Here is a 16,912-nt window from a genome sequence, read left to right on the forward strand (position 1 = left end):
CAGATATTAAGGGAGAAAAGTTAGATTTTAATAGAGAGGAATGCTTTTTGTAACCTGAATGCCCAGATAAGTGAGCTCTCATAAGCCATACTTTTTTTAACCCAATTTAAATCTTTCTAATATTTCAAACAAATAGGGCCATTCGATCTGGTCCAATGCTTCTCAGCGTCGCGTGCCAAAACTGCCAACTCTTCTTTAGGTCTGGCAGTGGAGTAAATAGTGGAGTCCCGCTCTATCTGCCATTCCCGAACAGAGATGAGCAAGTTTCTCCGTGACTGCAGCTGCCAGTCAAAGCTGTAAAGATGAGGTTTTAGCCCAATTGAACAGCCTTGTGTTATGATGCAAAATACATCCTGAAATTATGATGATAGAGCAAGCCAAGTAGAAGCAACTAAAAAAAAATGAAGATAAAAAAAAAAATATTCAGGTTGTACTTATTGTACTTGTATGTATGTGTGACTTTACAATGTGAAAAGGCATTATGGCTCCTTAGAGGAGCTTAACTGCAAATCCTGCTCAGTGTGAGGAGCAGCAGTGATGGTTTAGACATTTGTTGGCACATGAGTGGCTGATGCGAATTTGAAGTCAATTGAGACAAAATGTAGAAAGAAAAGGCCAAATGACGGGATGTAAATAATGCATTAAAGATTGTCTTTTTCTTTAAAAAAAGCTTGAGTGTGTGCATGTACTTTCTATTAATGATGTGAATATTGAGGACAAGGCTGTGCTTATTAGGTGCTAATAATTTGCTGTAAAAGTGTGGGAGACAGTATGAAAAAATGAAGGCAGAGTTGTTAGCCTGAAGAGAGAAAGTGCAGGTTGTCCAAGGTGGAGTAATAAGCGAGCAAATAGTTGAGGAATGAAGAGGTGCCAAGCACGGGTATTTTGGGTGAATAAAGGGTAATAAGAGAGATGTAGTAGTGCAGGCGGAGTATTTGGCGAGAGCAGGGAAAAGGAAAAGGAGAGGCGACTTGTCGCCTCCCCGTCCCCAAGTCCGGGCCGTGGCAGCGAGTCCGTGAGGGAGTCGAACTCGGGACGCTCTGCTCAGAGCGCTCCGTCACACGTCTTACGCCACACTGCCGGCATGGAAAATAGGGGGAAAAAAGGACTTTTATCTTCTGTTCTTTAACACTTGTTCTTTGGGGCGGGGGCGGGGCAGGCCGGGCCGGGGCAGGGCGGGCTCTCTAAATGACCTATTAACTTTCTTCTGCAATATTCTTCCACACAAATTACACATGGAAACCCAGCAATTTTTCCATTGCCATTCACTAAATGGGACTGCCAATGTTGGACGGCTTACCAAGACAAAGCCTTCCTGCTACCCGGAATCAGCTTTCCTGCTCGAAACCTGCTGGCGGCGCCACTATGTTTACACCACGCTCTTCAACTTCGGCTTTTTTGCCTCGTTTCAGCACACCTACCTAGTCCCACTCATCAATGAAGGTAAATACAAGCAGGTCATTCTGAAAAACACACACAGCTTATCATCTTATCCTTCTACAACACCTAAAAGCACTCTGTTCATTTCTTCGCTAGATTAGCCGCTAGCATACACGCTGTGTTAGAGGCTTGTTGCTACCTAGTTAGCCATGCTGCACACCTGTTACTCTGTATTTGTCAATGATTCAGCACTCCTTCGGTTTTGTTATCCATTTTTAGACAGTCATGAGATCATCTGCACACTCCACAGAGCTCCAGAGTTACTGTTCATAGAGCAACACCAGAGGTATGTGGAGAGGACTGAACATCATCACTGGACGGAGCACTGTGAGCGGAGGGGGTCCAGAGTCTGGAGACCAGGTTCTGGCTAACAGATTGAACCAGTTGTTTAACAGGTTTGATTCAGTAGCCCTTCCCTCCCCCATCCACCAGAGCTCGTCACACCTCTCTGCAGCCCCCCATAGCACCGGGGACATGAAATGCACCTCACCTGTCCACTTTTTCCTTCTCCTTCAACCACTCTACTGGGTCTAAGTCGTCTCCACCTGCTACGGCGGCTGAGGTCCTTTGGGGGTGAACAGGACACTCCTAAGGACATTTTATGACACTGTGGTGGCGTCGGCTATTTTCTATGCTGTGGTCTGCTGGCGTGGTGGAATGGCAGAGAGGGACAGGGGGAAACTCAACAAGCTGGTCAGGAGGGCCAGCTCTGTCCTGGACTGTCCGCTGAAGTCCATCGAGACTGTACGAGCACTGAGCAGCTCCTTCAGCAGTGGACTTTTACGCCCACAGTGTAGGAAGGAGCGCTACCGCAGGTCATTCTTACCAGCAGCTGTCAGACTCTATAATGCAGCTTAACATTCCTTTGGTCATCTTACTCAGCAGCTTGTTAGTTTACTCTACATTTTATACATATCGCCGTACAATTTTTCTATACATATTCTGTACATTGTTACCTGTATATACGAACTTCGGTTGCTTACGTTCATAGGACCACCCTGTGTCTTCCTTTGATATTTTATTTTCCCTTGCTGTAAGGGTTAGAAATTTCTGATCCGTGGGATTATAAAGGTTTATTCTATTCTATTCTATGTTTTATATTTGTTTGTATTTTATTTGTATTTTCCTTCTGCTATCTGTACCTCTGCTGAGGAAACGCAAAAATTTCCCCGCCGTGGGATCAATAAAATCTTATCTTATCTTATCTTATCTTATCTTATCTAACAGAATGAACCTTTTGGGATTTAGTTACCTAGATGATTGAGCATGCATCAAGACATAACTGGACCCAGTTTGCACTTTTGTTTGTAGGGAGTGACACGTCACGGTGTAAGAAATCTTCACTTTTTGTTCCAGTTTCTTACATAAACACCCTCATCCTTATACAAAATATTATACTCGCTCCAAAATTAGTAAATCTAGCAACATCTGTGTCTGAAACACAACGTTTCTAATATGATTAGATCAAATTTGCACTTTCCTGAAAAGAGAGTGACACGTCCAGTTGCATAAAAACCTTTTCTATAGACTTAGCACACACTCCAGCAGCTTTTCATCCCTTTGAACCCAAGAGTCATTGCTCAGGACCCCAACTTTCTAAATGTATGCTTCCTTTGATGAGAACAATGTTTTCACTTTCTGAAATGCAGTTGCAAGAAAACTGAGCTAAAACCTGAGCTATGTTATTTTCATCTGGAATGGCTTATTCTTTAGGTTTTTCTACTCATATATTTTCCACCTCTGTTTAGACTTGCAAAGATTTTCCCAGCAATTCCATGTGTTTTATTGCCCCATGAAAAGGTAAGATGAGTGAATTTAGGTTTTTAAAAAATGTTTTAGGAAGGAACACAAGGAGATTTGAAAAAGTACAACCATTAGGCAAAATTCTCATCTTTATATGATTAACTCATGAGTGATTAGGAAGCGTATTCCAGAAGTGTTTACTTGACTGAAGCTCAGATATTAAGGGAGAAAGTTAGATTTTATAGAGAGGAATAGCTTTTTGTAACTGAATGCCAGATAAGTGAGCTTCTCATAGCCATACTTTTTTTAACCCAATTTAAATCTTTCTAATATTTCAAACAAATAGGGCCATTCGATCTGGTCAATGCTTCTCAGCGTCGCGTGCCAAAACTGCAACTCTTCTTTAGGTTGGCAGTGGAGTAAATAGTGGAGTCCCGCTCTATTGCCATTCCCGAACAGAGATGAGCAAGTTTCTCCGTGACTGCAGCTGCAGTCAAAGCTGTAAAGATGAGGTTTTAGCCCAATTGAACACCTTGTGTTATATGATGCAAATACATCCTGAAATTATGATGATAGAGCAAGCCAAGTAGAAGAAACAACTAAAAAAATGAAGATAAAAAAAAAATATTCAGGTTGTACTTATTGTACTTGTATGTATGTGTGACTTTACAATGTGAAAAGCATTATGGCTCCTTAGAGGAGCTTAACTGCAAATCTGCTCAGTGTGAGGAGCAGCAGTGATGGTTTAGACATTTGTTGGCACATGAGTGGCTGATGCGAATTTGAAGTCAATTGAGACAAAATGTAGAAAGAAAAGGCCAAATGACGGATGTAAATAATGCATTAAAGATGTCTTTTTCTTTTAAAAAAAGCTTGAGTGTGTGCATGTCTTTCTATTAATGATGTGAATTGAGGACAAGGCTGTGCTTATTAGTGCTAATAATTTGCTGTAAAAGTGTGGGAGACGTATGAAAATGAAGGCAGAGTTGTTAGCCTGAAGAGAGAAGTGCAGGTTGTCCAAGGTGAGTAATAGCGAGCAAATAGTTGAGGAATGAAGAGGTGCCAAGCACGGGTATTTTGGGTGAATAAGGGTATAAGAGAGATGTAGTAGTGCAGCGGAGTATTGGCGAGAGCAGGGAAAGGAAAAAGGAGAGGCGACTTGTCGCCTCCCGTCCCCAAGTCCGGGCCGTGGCAGCGAGTCGTGAGGGAGTCGAACTCGGGACGCTCTGCTCCGAGCGCTCCGTCACGTCTTACGCACACTGCCGGCATGGAAAATAGGGGGGAAAAAAAGGACTTTTATCTTCTGTTCTTTAACACTTGTTCTTTGGGGCGGGGCGGGCCGGGGCAGGCCGGGCCGGGGCAGGGCGGGCTCTCTAAATGACCTATTAACTTTCTTCTGCATATTCTTCACACAAATTACACATGGAAACCCAGCAATTTTTCCATTGCCATTCACTAAATGGGACTGCCAATGTTGGACGGCTTACCAGAAAAGCCTTCCTGCTACCCGGAATCAGCTTTCCTGCTCGGAAACCTGCTGGCGGCGCCACTATGTTTACACCACGCCTTCAACTTCGGCTTTTTTGCCTCGTTTCAGCACACCTACCTAGTCCCTCATCAATGAAGGTAATACAAGCAGGTCATTCTGAAAAACACACACAGCTTATCATCTTAGAGTCCTTCTACAAACCTAAAGCACTCTGTTCATTTCTTCGCTAGATTAGCCTGCATACACGCTGTGTTAGAGGCTTGTTGCTACTAGTTAGCCATGCTGCACACCTGTTACTCTGTATTTGTCAATGATTCAGCACTCCTTCGTTTGTTATCCATTTTTAGACAGTCATGAGATCATCTGCACACTCCACAGAGCTCCAGAGTTACTGTTCATAGAGCAACACAGAGTATGTGGAGAGGACTGAACATCATCACTGGACGGAGCACTGTGAGCGGAGGGGGTCCAGAGTCTGGAGACCAGGTTCTGGCTAACAATTGAACCAGTTGTTTAACAGGTTTGATTCAGTAGCCCTTCCCTCCCCATCCACCAGAGCTCGTCACACCTCTCTGCAGCCCCCATAGCACCGGGGACATGAAATGCACCTCACCTGTCCACTTTTTCCTTCTCCTTCAACACTCTACTGGTCTAAGTCTCTCCACCTGCTACGGCGGCTGAGGTCCTTTGGGGGTGAACAGGACACTCTAAGGACATTTATGACACTGTGGTGGCGTCGGCTATTTTCTATGCTGTGGTCTGCTGGCGTGGTGGAATGGCAGAGGGACAGGGGGAAACTCAACAGCTGGTCAGGAGGGCCAGCTCTGTCCTGGACTGTCCGCTGAAGTCCATCGAGACCGTACGAGCACTGAGCAGCTCCTTCAGCAGTGGACTTTTACGCCCACAGTGTAGGAAGGAGCGCTACCGCAGGTCATTCTTACCAGCAGCTGTCAGACTCTATAATGCAGCTTAACATTCCTTTGGTCATCTTACTCAGCAGCTTGTTAGTTTACTCTACATTTTATACATATCGCCGTACAATTTTTCTATACATATTCTGTACATTGTTACCTGTATATACGAACTTCGGTTGCTTACGTTCTAGGACCACCCTGTGTCTTCCTTTGATATTTTATTTTCCCTTGCTGTAAGGGTTAGAAATTTCTGATCCGTGGATTATAAAGGTTTATTCTATTCTATTCTATGTTTTATATTTGTTTGTATTTTATTTGTATTTCCTTCTGCTATCTGTACCTCTGCTGAGGAAACGCAAAATTTCCCGCCGTGGGATCATAAAATCTTATCTTATCTATCTTATCTTATCTAACAGAATGAACCTTTTGGGATTTAGTTACCTAGATGATTGAGCATGCATCAAGACATAACTGGACCCAGTTTGCACTTTTGTTTGTAGGGAGTGACACGTCACGGTGTAAGAATCTTCACTTTTGTTCCAGTTTCTTACATAAACACCCTCATCCTTATACAAAATTATACTCGCTCCAAATTAGTAAATCTAGCAACATCTGTGTCTGAACACAACGTTTCTATATGATTAGATCAAATTTGCACTTTCCTGAAAAGAGAGTGACACGTCCAGTTGCATAAAAACCTTTTTCTATAGACATTAGCACACACTCCAGCAGCTTTTCATCCCTTTGAACCCAAAGAGTCATTGCTCAGGACCCCAAACTTTCTAATGTAATGCTTCCTTTGATGAGAACAATGTTTTTCACTTTCTGAAATGCAGTTGCAGAAACCTGAGCTAAACCTGAGCTATGTTATTTCATCTGGAATGGCTTATTCTTTAGGTTTTTCTACTCATATATTATCCACCCTCTGTTTTAGACTTGCAAAGATTTTTCCCAGCAATTCCATGTGTTTTATTGCCCCATGAAAAAGGTAAGATGAGTGAATTTAGGTTTTTAAAAAATGTTTTAGGAAGGAACACAAGGAGATTTTGAAAAAGTACAACCACTTAGGCAAATTCTCATCTTTATATGATTAACTCAATGAGTGATTTAGGAAGCGTATTCCAGAACTGTTTACTTGACTGAAGCTCAGATATTAAGGGAGAAAGTTAGATTTAATAGAGAGGAATAGCTTTTGTAACCTGAATGCCCAGATAAGTGAGCTTCTCATAAGCCATACTTTTTTAACCCAATTTAAATCTTTCTAATATTTCAAACAAATAGGGCCATTCGATCTGGTCCAATGCCTTCTCAGCGTCGCGTGCCAAAACTGCCAACTCTTCTTTAGGTCTGGCAGTGGAGTAAATAGTGGAGTCCCGCTCTATCTGCCATTCCCGAACAGAGATGAGCAAGTTTCTCCGTGACTGCAGCTGCCAGTCAAGCTGTAAAGATGAGGTTTTAGCCCAATTGAACAGCCTTGTGTTATATGATGCAAATACATCCTGAAATTATGATGATAGAGCAAGCCAAGTAGAAGCAACTAAAAAAAATGAGATAAAAAAAAAATATTCAGGTTGTACTTATTGTACTTGTATGTATGTGTGACTTTACAATGTGAAAAGGCATTATGGCTCCTTAGAGGAGCTTAACTGCAAATCCTGCTCAGTGTGAGGAGCAGCAGTGATGGTTTAGACATTTGTTGGCACATGAGTGGCTGATGCGAATTGAAGTCAATTGAGACAAATGTAGAAAGAAAAGGCCAAATGACGGGATGTAAATAATGCATTAAAGATTGTCTTTTTCTTTTAAAAAAAGCTTGAGTGTGTGCATGTACTTTCTATTAATGATGTGAATATTGAGGACAAGGCTGTGCTTATTAGGTGCTAATAATTTGCTGTAAAAGTGTGGGAGACAGTATGAAAAATGAAGGCAGAGTTGTTAGCTGAAGAGAGAAAGTGCAGGTGTCCAAGGTGGAGTAATAAGCGAGCAAATAGTTGAGGAATGAAGAGGTGCCAAGCACGGGTATTTTGGGTGAATAAAGGGTAATAAGAGAGATGTAGTAGTGCAGGCGGAGTATTTGGCGAGAGCAGGGAAAAGGAAAAAGGAGAGGCGACTTGTCGCTCCCGTCCCCAAGTCCGGGCCGTGGCAGCGAGTCCGTGAGGGAGTCGAACTCGGGACGCTCTGCTCCAGAGCGCTCGTCACACGTCTTACGCCACACTGCCGGCATGGAAAACAGGGAGGAAAAAGGACTTTATCTTCTGTTCTTTAACACTTGTTCTTTGGGGGGGCGGGGCAGGCCGGGCTGGGGCAGGGCGGGCTCTCTAAATGACCTATTAACTTTCTTCTGCAATATTCTTCCACACAAATTACACATGGAAACCCAGCAATTTTTCCATTGCCATTCACTAAATGGGACTGCCAATGTTGGACGGCTTACCAAGACAAAGCCTTCCTGCTACCCGGAATCAGCTTTCCTGCTCGGAAACCTGCTGGCGGCGCCACTATGTTACACCACGCTCTTCAACTTCGGCTTTTTTGCCTCGTTTCAGCACACCTACCTAGTCCCACTCATCAATGAAGGTAAATACAAGCAGGTCATTCTGAAAAACACACACAGCTTATCATCTTAGAGTCCTTCTACAACACCTAAAAGCACTCTGTTCATTTCTTCGCTAGATTAGCCGCTAGCATACACGCTGTGTTAGAGGCTTGTTGCTACCTAGTTAGCCATGCTGCACACCTGTTACTCTGTATTTGTCAATGATTCAGCACTCCTTCGGTTTTGTTATCCATTTTTAGACAGTCATGAGATCATCTGCACACTCCACAGAGCTCCAGAGTTACTGTTCATAGAGCAACACCAGAGGTATGTGGAGAGGACTGAACATCATCACTGGACGGAGCACTGTGAGCGGAGGGGGTCCAGAGTCTGGAGACCAGGTTCTGGCTAACAGATTGAACCAGTTGTTTAACAGGTTTGATTCAGTAGCCCTTCCCTCCCCCATCCACCAGAGCTCGTCACACCTCTCTGCAGCCCCCCATAGCACCGGGGACATGAAATGCACCTCACCTGTCCCACTTTTTCCTTCTCCTTCAACCACTCTACTGGGTCTAAGTCGTCTCCACCTGCTACGGCGGCTGAGGTCTTTGGGGGTGAACAGGACACTCCTAAGGACATTTTATGACACTGTGGTGGCGTCGGCTATTTTCTATGCTGTGGTCTGCTGGCGTGGTGGAATGGCAGAGAGGGACAGGGGAACTCAACAAGCTGGTCAGGAGGCCAGCTCTGTCCTGGACTGTCCGCTGAAGTCCATCGAGCAGGTTGGGGAGGAGAGGATGTTGTCTAAGCTAACATCCATCATGGACAACACCTCCCACCCCCTGCATGAGACTGTACGAGCACTGAGCAGCTCCTTCAGCAGTGGACTTTACGCCCACAGTGTAGGAAGGAGCGCTACCGCAGGTCATTCTTACCAGCAGCTGTCAGACTCTATAATGCAGCTTAACATTCCTTTGGTCATCTTACTCAGCAGCTTGTTAGTTTACTCTACATTTTATACATATCGCCGTACAATTTTTCTATACATATTCTGTACATTGTTACCTGTATATACGAACTTCGGTTGCTTACGTTCATAGGACCACCCTGTGTCTTCCTTTGATATTTTATTTTCCCTTGCTGTAAGGGTTAGAAATTTCTGATCCGTGGGATTATAAAGGTTTATTCTATTCTATTCTATGTTTTATATTTGTTTGTATTTTATTTGTATTTTCCTTCTGCTATCTGTACCTCTGCTGAGGAAACGCAAAAATTTCCCCGCCGTGGGATCAATAAAATCTTATCTTATCTTATCTTATCTTATCTTATCTTATCTTATCTAACAGAATGAACCTTTTGGGATTTAGTTACCTAGATGATTGAGCATGCATCAAGACATAACTGGACCCAGTTTGCACTTTTGTTTGTAGGGAGTGACACGTCACGGTGTAAGAAATCTTCACTTTTTGTTCCAGTTTCTTACATAAACACCCTCATCCTTATACAAAATATTATACTCGCTCCAAAATTAGTAAATCTAGCAACATCTGTGTCTGAAACACAACGTTTCTAATATGATTAGATCAAATTTGCACTTTCCTGAAAAGAGAGTGACACGTCCAGTTGCATAAAAACCTTTTTCTATAGACATTAGCACACACTCCAGCAGCTTTTCATCCCTTTGAACCCAAAGAGTCATTGCTCAGGACCCCAAACTTTCTAAATGTAATGCTTCCTTTGATGAGAACAATGTTTTTCACTTTCTGAAATGCAGTTGCAGAAAACCTGAGCTAAAACCTGAGCTATGTTATTTTCATCTGGAATGGCTTATTCTTTAGGTTTTTCTACTCATATATTATCCACCCTCTGTTTTAGACTTGCAAAGATTTTTCCCAGCAATTCCATGTGTTTTATTGCCCCATGAAAAAGGTAAGATGAGTGAATTTAGGTTTTTAAAAAATGTTTTAGGAAGGAACACAAGGAGATTTTGAAAAAAGTACAACCACTTAGGCAAAATTCTCATCTTTATATGATTAACTCAATGAGTGATTTAGGAAGCGTATTCCAGAACTGTTTACTTGACTGAAGCTCAGATATTAAGGGAGAAAAGTTAGATTTTAATAGAGAGGAATAGCTTTTTGTAACCTGAATGCCCAGATAAGTGAGCTTCTCATAAGCCATACTTTTTTTAACCCAATTTAAATCTTTCTAATATTTCAAACAAATAGGGCCATTCGATCTGGTCCAATGCCTTCTCAGCGTCGCGTGCCAAAACTGCCAACTCTTCTTTAGGTCTGGCAGTGGAGTAAATAGTGGAGTCCCGCTCTATCTGCCATTCCCGAACAGAGATGAGCAAGTTTCTCCGTGACTGCAGCTGCCAGTCAAAGCTGTAAAGATGAGGTTTTAGCCCAATTGAAGAGCCTTGTGTTATATGATGCAAAATACATCCTGAAATTATGATGATAGAGCAAGCCAAGTAGAAGCAACTAAAAAAAAATGAAGATAAAAAAAAAAAATATTCAGGTTGTACTTATTGTACTTGTATGTGTGTGTGACTTTACAATGTGAAAAGGCATTATGGCTCCTTAGAGGAGCTTAACTGCAAATCCTGCTCAGTGTGAGGAGCAGCAGTGATGGTTTAGACATTTGTTGGCACATGATACGAATTTGAAGTCAATTGAGACAAAATGTAGAAAGAAAAGGCCAAATGACGGGATGTAAATAATGCATTAAAGATTGTCTTTTTCTTTTAAAAAAAGCTTGAGTGTGTGCATGTACTTTCTATTAATGATGTGAATATTGAGGACAAGGCTGTGCTTATTAGGTGCTAATAATTTGCTGTAAAAGTGTGGGAGACAGTATGAAAAAATGAAGGCAGAGTTGTTAGCCTGAAGAGAGAAAGTGCAGGTTGTCCAAGGTGGAGTAATAAGCGAGCAAATAGTTGAGGAATGAAGAGGTGCCAAGCACGGGTATTTTGGGTGAATAAAGGGTAATAAGAGAGATGTAGTAGTGCAGGCGGAGTATTTGGCGAGAGCAGGGAAAAGGAAAAAGGAGAGGCGACTTGTCGCCTCCCCGTCCCCCAAGTCCGGGCCGTGGCAGCGAGTCCGTGAGGGAGTCGAACTCGGGACGCTCTGCTCCAGAGCGCTCCGTCACACGTCTTACGCCACACTGCCGGCATGGAAAATAGGGGGGAAAAAAGGACTTTTATCTTCTGTTCTTTAACACTTGTTCTTTGGGGCGGGGCGGGCCGGGGCAGGGCGGGCTCTCTAAATGACCTATTAACTTTCTTCTGCAATATTCTTCCACACAAATTACACATGGAAACCCAGCAATTTTTCCATTGCCATTCACTAAATGGGACTGCCAATGTTGGACGGCTTACCAAGACAAAGCCTTCCTGCTACCCGGAATCAGCTTTCCTGCTCGGAAACCTGCTGGCGGCGCCACTATGTTTACACCACGCTCTTCAACTTCGGCTTTTTTGCCTCGTTTCAGCACACCTACCTAGTCCCACTCATCAATGAAGGTAAATACAAGCAGGTCATTCTGAAAAACACACACAGCTTATCATCTTAGAGTCCTTCTACAACACCTAAAAGCACTCTGTTCATTTCTTCGCTAGATTAGCCGCTAGCATACACGCTGTGTTAGAGGCTTGTTGCTACCTAGTTAGCCATGCTGCACACCTGTTACTCTGTATTTGTCAATGATTCAGCACTCCTTCGGTTTTGTTATCCATTTTTAGACAGTCGAGATCATCTGCACACTCCACAGAGCTCCAGAGTTACTGTTCATAGAGCAACACCAGAGGTATGTGGAGAGGACTGAACACCATCACTGGACGGAGCACTGTGAGCGGAGGGGGTCCAGAGTCTGGAGACCAGGTTCTGGCTAACAGATTGAACCAGTTGTTTAACAGGTTTGATTCAGTAGCCCTTCCCTCCCCCATCCACCAGAGCTCGTCACACCTCTCTGCAACCGCTGCATTTAAAAAAAATAGCTGCAAAAATCTTTGTTGTTTGCCAAACTGAGTTACTTTTTTTGAAGAAGTAACTATATAATTAATTGCCCAGCATTGGTCATTATATACTGTATTTTGCAGACAGAGTTACAGGACTCTCTCCCAGACCACAGAGTCATAATACAAGTCAGAGCTTTTTTAAAAAAAATAAAGAAAGTTGTGTTTTCAAAATTGGAGTTCAAGTTATTTTTACTTCCAATAGTGTTAACATACTACACAAGTCAATGACTAGATTTTTTTTACATTTTCATTGTAAGTGGGCTAAAGCAGTTAATTAAAAGCAGTCTAACATAAATGTAAATGCTGTAATTTGATTATTTTAATAAACCATGTAACTTGGATGGATTAGATGCTGGCATAACCACAGTGCACACGTCTGATGTCGCTCACAGTGGTCCAAGGGATCGCTCAGGGAGTTTGTGTGTTCGCTCAGACACGTGAAAAATTAGAGGGAACATTGTATGCCCCCTACCTACTCTAGAGGACCTACATATTTAAAGCTAATAATATAAAAGATCCTTCTGACTGTCCATGTCCACAAGAATGTGCTCTGTGCAATTTGGGAGAGTGGGGAAATGCTGCTTTGGTCTTTTTATGTGTTTCTTGTACAGTTTTATATAGTTTATGGTTTTTATTACTGTTGCGAGTGATCTTTGCACTGTTCAGAGTCCATTTGACATTAGTGTACATGTTGCATTATGGCATATGGTCCCCTGCTCATCCCAGTGAACTAAACCGGCACCTACAGTCAGTTTTAAAGTGTGGGTGCACCCCCGCTTTAAATCTCAGGCCACTTTAGTATTGGCAAAGGAGAATCACATCTGATTTTTAACACAATTACAGTGGTTGATTTCTAGCCCATTTTTAAGTGAAATACTTAATGCCAAGTTGGGATGGTGTTTTTGGTCACAAGGAGACCCTGATCTTGAAACTGCAGGTAAATGTTGAGTTGATGGAAAAAATCAGTGGTCACTAACATGGAAAGTTTATTTCAATTAAAGAATTTGTAAATATGTAAATATAAAATATGTAATAGAGTAACTATATAATACTTTTACAGGTGTTTGTGGGGTGGGAAGGTGGCATTATTTTCATTAGGATGAGTTTTTGTAAACAATCTGACACTTTAGAAAAAATAAAGATGTATGAAAAAAAGACTTGCATATGATCCAAAATCTAACAATGCAGCCTCGGGATATCTAATCCTGACCTGGTCTTAAGGTTTGCTGAGTCACAGTTTTGCCTCTGTAGACGTCAGGTTATGTTTATATTGCAGAAGGGGTGTAAATTACACATCAGGTCAGTTATATCTGTGCAGTCATAGGATTTAATTTCCATTGTGACCAGATGTGTTCCACTCTTTCTAAAAAAAATATAAATGCAGTGTTGGCCCCTACAGTTCCTTCGTATGGCATTGTGATTATCCAATCCACAAGATGGCAGTAAAAAACAACTAAAGAGAATAAATACTCACTACGAACATTAGCAGGGAGCAAAAGAAAAACTAAATAAAACAAAAAACCCTTTATTTTATATGTGAGCTTAAAAAATAGAATATCTGCCAGTGCAATTTTAGTGACTTTTTTTCTTTATTGCTACTGGGAACATGGATTCATATATTTGTTATCTGCAAACTAAATGATTGCTATTCTTTTAAGTGGGACAATTACAGAGTACATTAAATAATAAACAATAGAATATTGTCATTTATTTATTTGGTAATTTAAATGATGTTGTAAAATTACTTACAACAAACGCTACAGGTTACATTTAGCAATGAAAGGATTATTAGCTTTTGTTGATATGGTATTAAATTGAATTCAAAATATGTACTGACGTCATTTAGGATTTCTTATAGAGACTCGTGTTTGCCCATCTTTTATAGTCACATAAAAGTCCAACCATCTACCTGCTAAGCTATCGAAACTTTCATTTGTGTAAAAGAAGCTTGTGGTAGTCCAAGGATACTGCTATCAGAAGGCTGCTGGTAGATTCTCTGCCGTTGCTGACTTGACTTCATGCCTGAAAGCCAAATGGCTGATGCTGTAAAGCGGTTCATGGTGCTGTGATTTCCCTAAGACGCCCAGAAAAATGTTTTAAAATTAAATTAATATTGTCCCAACACTTTCTATCATAAAACGATGATAACTGTCTGGAAAATGTACATTTTGGGCTGCAGATTCTTTCTGGACTATGTCACGAGCGCTTTTTATTAATGTGGAAATGCAGATTTTGGTAGTTCTCCAATATACTGGGGAAAAAAAAATAATACAATGATTCTTACTATCACCTCACTCCCCGGAGAGGGCGTGGCTTGCTGACGCATTGCGGATCCCTCCCAGTGTCTAAACGGAGCGGAGAGAAGAACGGCGAGACACGGAGGGGCGCGCGCACATGTACGAGTGTGTTTGAACCAATGAACGCGTACGCGCGCGCCATTGGCTCACCGGCAGCCGGAGTGGCAGTGTGCAGACGGGCTCGAGTCGGAGCATCCGGGCCCAGCTGCGCAGAGATGCAGCGTACGTAGACGCAACATGCGGGCACACCACCGCGGCTCTTCCCCGATATCATGGTTAAAACACCGTTAAGATAGGTTGTTGTGGGTTTTATTTATTTTTTTAATGGCGGCGCTGAAATCGAGGTGATCCGCTCGCCAGCGGGAGTATAGTGCGCACTCCTTTCTCGTTTTTTTTTTTTTTTTTTTTTTTTGCTGGGGCTAGTAGTCAACGCAGATAAATCCGCTCTATTATTATTTTTTCTTCTTCTTCTACCTGCTATTGCATAAGGAATCATGACAACGGGACAGGATGAAAGCTCTGTCCGTGTGGCATTGAGGTAAGGCGCTAAAGACTATTTAAATGTTTCCATTAACTCCCAAATGCGTAGCAACATTAATTGCCCGGTGCCACCTGTCAGTCAGTGCCGCGGGCCTAGCAAACACCTGCAGGTCATCAGCATCATCTTGTGTTCGCCAAACACTCTTTGACCTGGAAAATATTCCGCCTCGTTATATTTTGGCGTCGTGACGCTGCTGTTACCGGCTTTCAGGACATATTTGCGGCGCAATTGTTTCTCACCTCAGTTCGAATGAGCAGGTTTTGTGTTGGGGGCTATATCACAAACATAAAGCATCACGCCCATTGCACAGGTACGCGCACGCGCGCACACATTCACGGGCCATCCTCTGTAGCATGCATGCTGGGAGGAGTGACGATATCTTTTTGCAGCGGCTCTCTCTATCATAGAAAAGGAGACAGATGGAGAAAGTGGGAGAGAGCCAGTCGGCCTGTCTTCGTCCAACGGTCTGGCCTCTCATCAAAGCCTCCTGCAGAGACAGTGGATCGATGAAAGAAGAGCTTCACTGACTGTCAGGTTCCAAGGAAAAGGGCAGTGGGCCTATAACGCTGTCAAGTCTGCTCTTTGTTTGTAGACATTCAGTGGACAGCTCAGTCACGGCTCTCAGTGATTCAGTACTGTTCCAATCAATTCACCAAACGGACAGGCTGCTTCACCTCTAATTTCATGCACTTGATGTGGGCGGCTGTATTCATGCTGAAGAAGGCCGCTCACACCCAGATGGTGAAGTGGCACTGACAGTGACATAATGGGGAAACCAATCTCTTTCTCTCCTCCAGTCTGTCTGTATCCATAGTAATTATAAAAATGACTCATAATGGCAGTATAGTTTCTCATATGTTTTTTCTTTTTGTTTTTTTTAGTATCCTCATCTTCAGCTGCTCGCCTATGTTCCTTGTTCAACCTTAAAGACACACAAGTGCCTTGTCATTGTTTGTGATGATTATGTTTGTGCTGAGCTTATGGATACCATTCCCCAGTAACAGGGGTTGAATTGGTCTCAAGTGTTGGTTTTGAACACAGTTTTTATGGTAGGACATTTTCCAACAGAAACTAGTGATTCTAGAGATTTTTTGTACCGCCAGTTATTTGTTGCCAAATAACTCCCTGAAAAATTTGCCTTTGCAAAGATAGACATTTAGTGGTTTTAATGCAAGGATGGAAGCAAAACAGGCAACTGCCTGAACCTGCCCAGTTAATTACAAAACAGTTCCCAGAACAAGCAGCATGTTGCCATCCCAGTCTAAGTGGATCGAGTGCCACTTCTCCCCTGTGGAGCCTGTAATGCGGTCAGTTGTCTCTCCCCACCTGGAGTCTACTCTGCTGGGGCTTTCCTGTTTGTCCCTCTGGGGCTGCACAGTTGGTTGCACTAAGTAATATAATGTTAAGATTTTTAGAAATGTTTTGATTACCTTTGATGCGTTTTACAGGGATGTAAGGTTAGGAATGGAGCAGCTCCTACAATGCTACCACTATAATGACAGTATGGTTATACAGTGATACGTTGTGAGACTGTGTGATGCAATATCCAAACAGTCCTGAAGAAATCAAAAGTCCGAAATATGCATCTAGGAATGAATGAACTGTGGTGTCAGTTGTGTGTGCGTCAGTTAGGTCAAAGGTCAGTGGAGGTAATGGTCATCATTAATCAATTTTAATAATGCAATTCTTTTAAATCTGATTAGCTTTTTTCCACTGTACACTATTTTACCTCTTAAGAGTGTTTTTTTTTTTTTCTTCTCTGCAAGTTGGTTAACTTCTGTTCACCCTACACTCTTTCAGTTAATAAGAACCACCACAAATCATAAAGTAGCGACTGTTTTTTTGCCAAATAGTTATCCTAACCATAATCTACTTTGATGATGACAATAAATTGCCTCACAAGATGAAATGGAGGTGGTCTACATAGAATA

General features: G+C 42.3%; 1 protein-coding gene across 7 annotated transcripts in view; it reads left to right on the plus strand.

The window, feature by feature from the left end:
- The first annotated feature begins 14,502 nt into the window (after positions 1-14,502).
- The window catches only part of kif21a (kinesin family member 21A), a 54,283-nt gene continuing 51,873 nt past the window's right edge, over positions 14,503-16,912 (plus strand). For 3 of the 7 annotated variants that reach the window (XM_025908690.1, XM_025908692.1, XM_025908693.1), the window contains exon 1: positions 14,503-14,978. In XM_025908690.1, the coding sequence (XP_025764475.1) occupies positions 14,935-14,978 (44 nt within the window). In that variant the 5' untranslated portion in view covers positions 14,503-14,934. The remainder of the gene's footprint in view (positions 14,979-16,912) is intronic. The other 4 variants (XM_025908694.1, XM_019361664.2, XM_019361666.2 and 1 more) reach the window with 2 other exon arrangements.

The sequence above is a fragment of the Oreochromis niloticus genome, linkage group LG7 (genome assembly GCF_001858045.2).
Source record: "Oreochromis niloticus isolate F11D_XX linkage group LG7, O_niloticus_UMD_NMBU, whole genome shotgun sequence".
In the NCBI taxonomy this organism is placed as follows: domain Eukaryota; kingdom Metazoa; phylum Chordata; class Actinopteri; order Cichliformes; family Cichlidae; genus Oreochromis; species Oreochromis niloticus.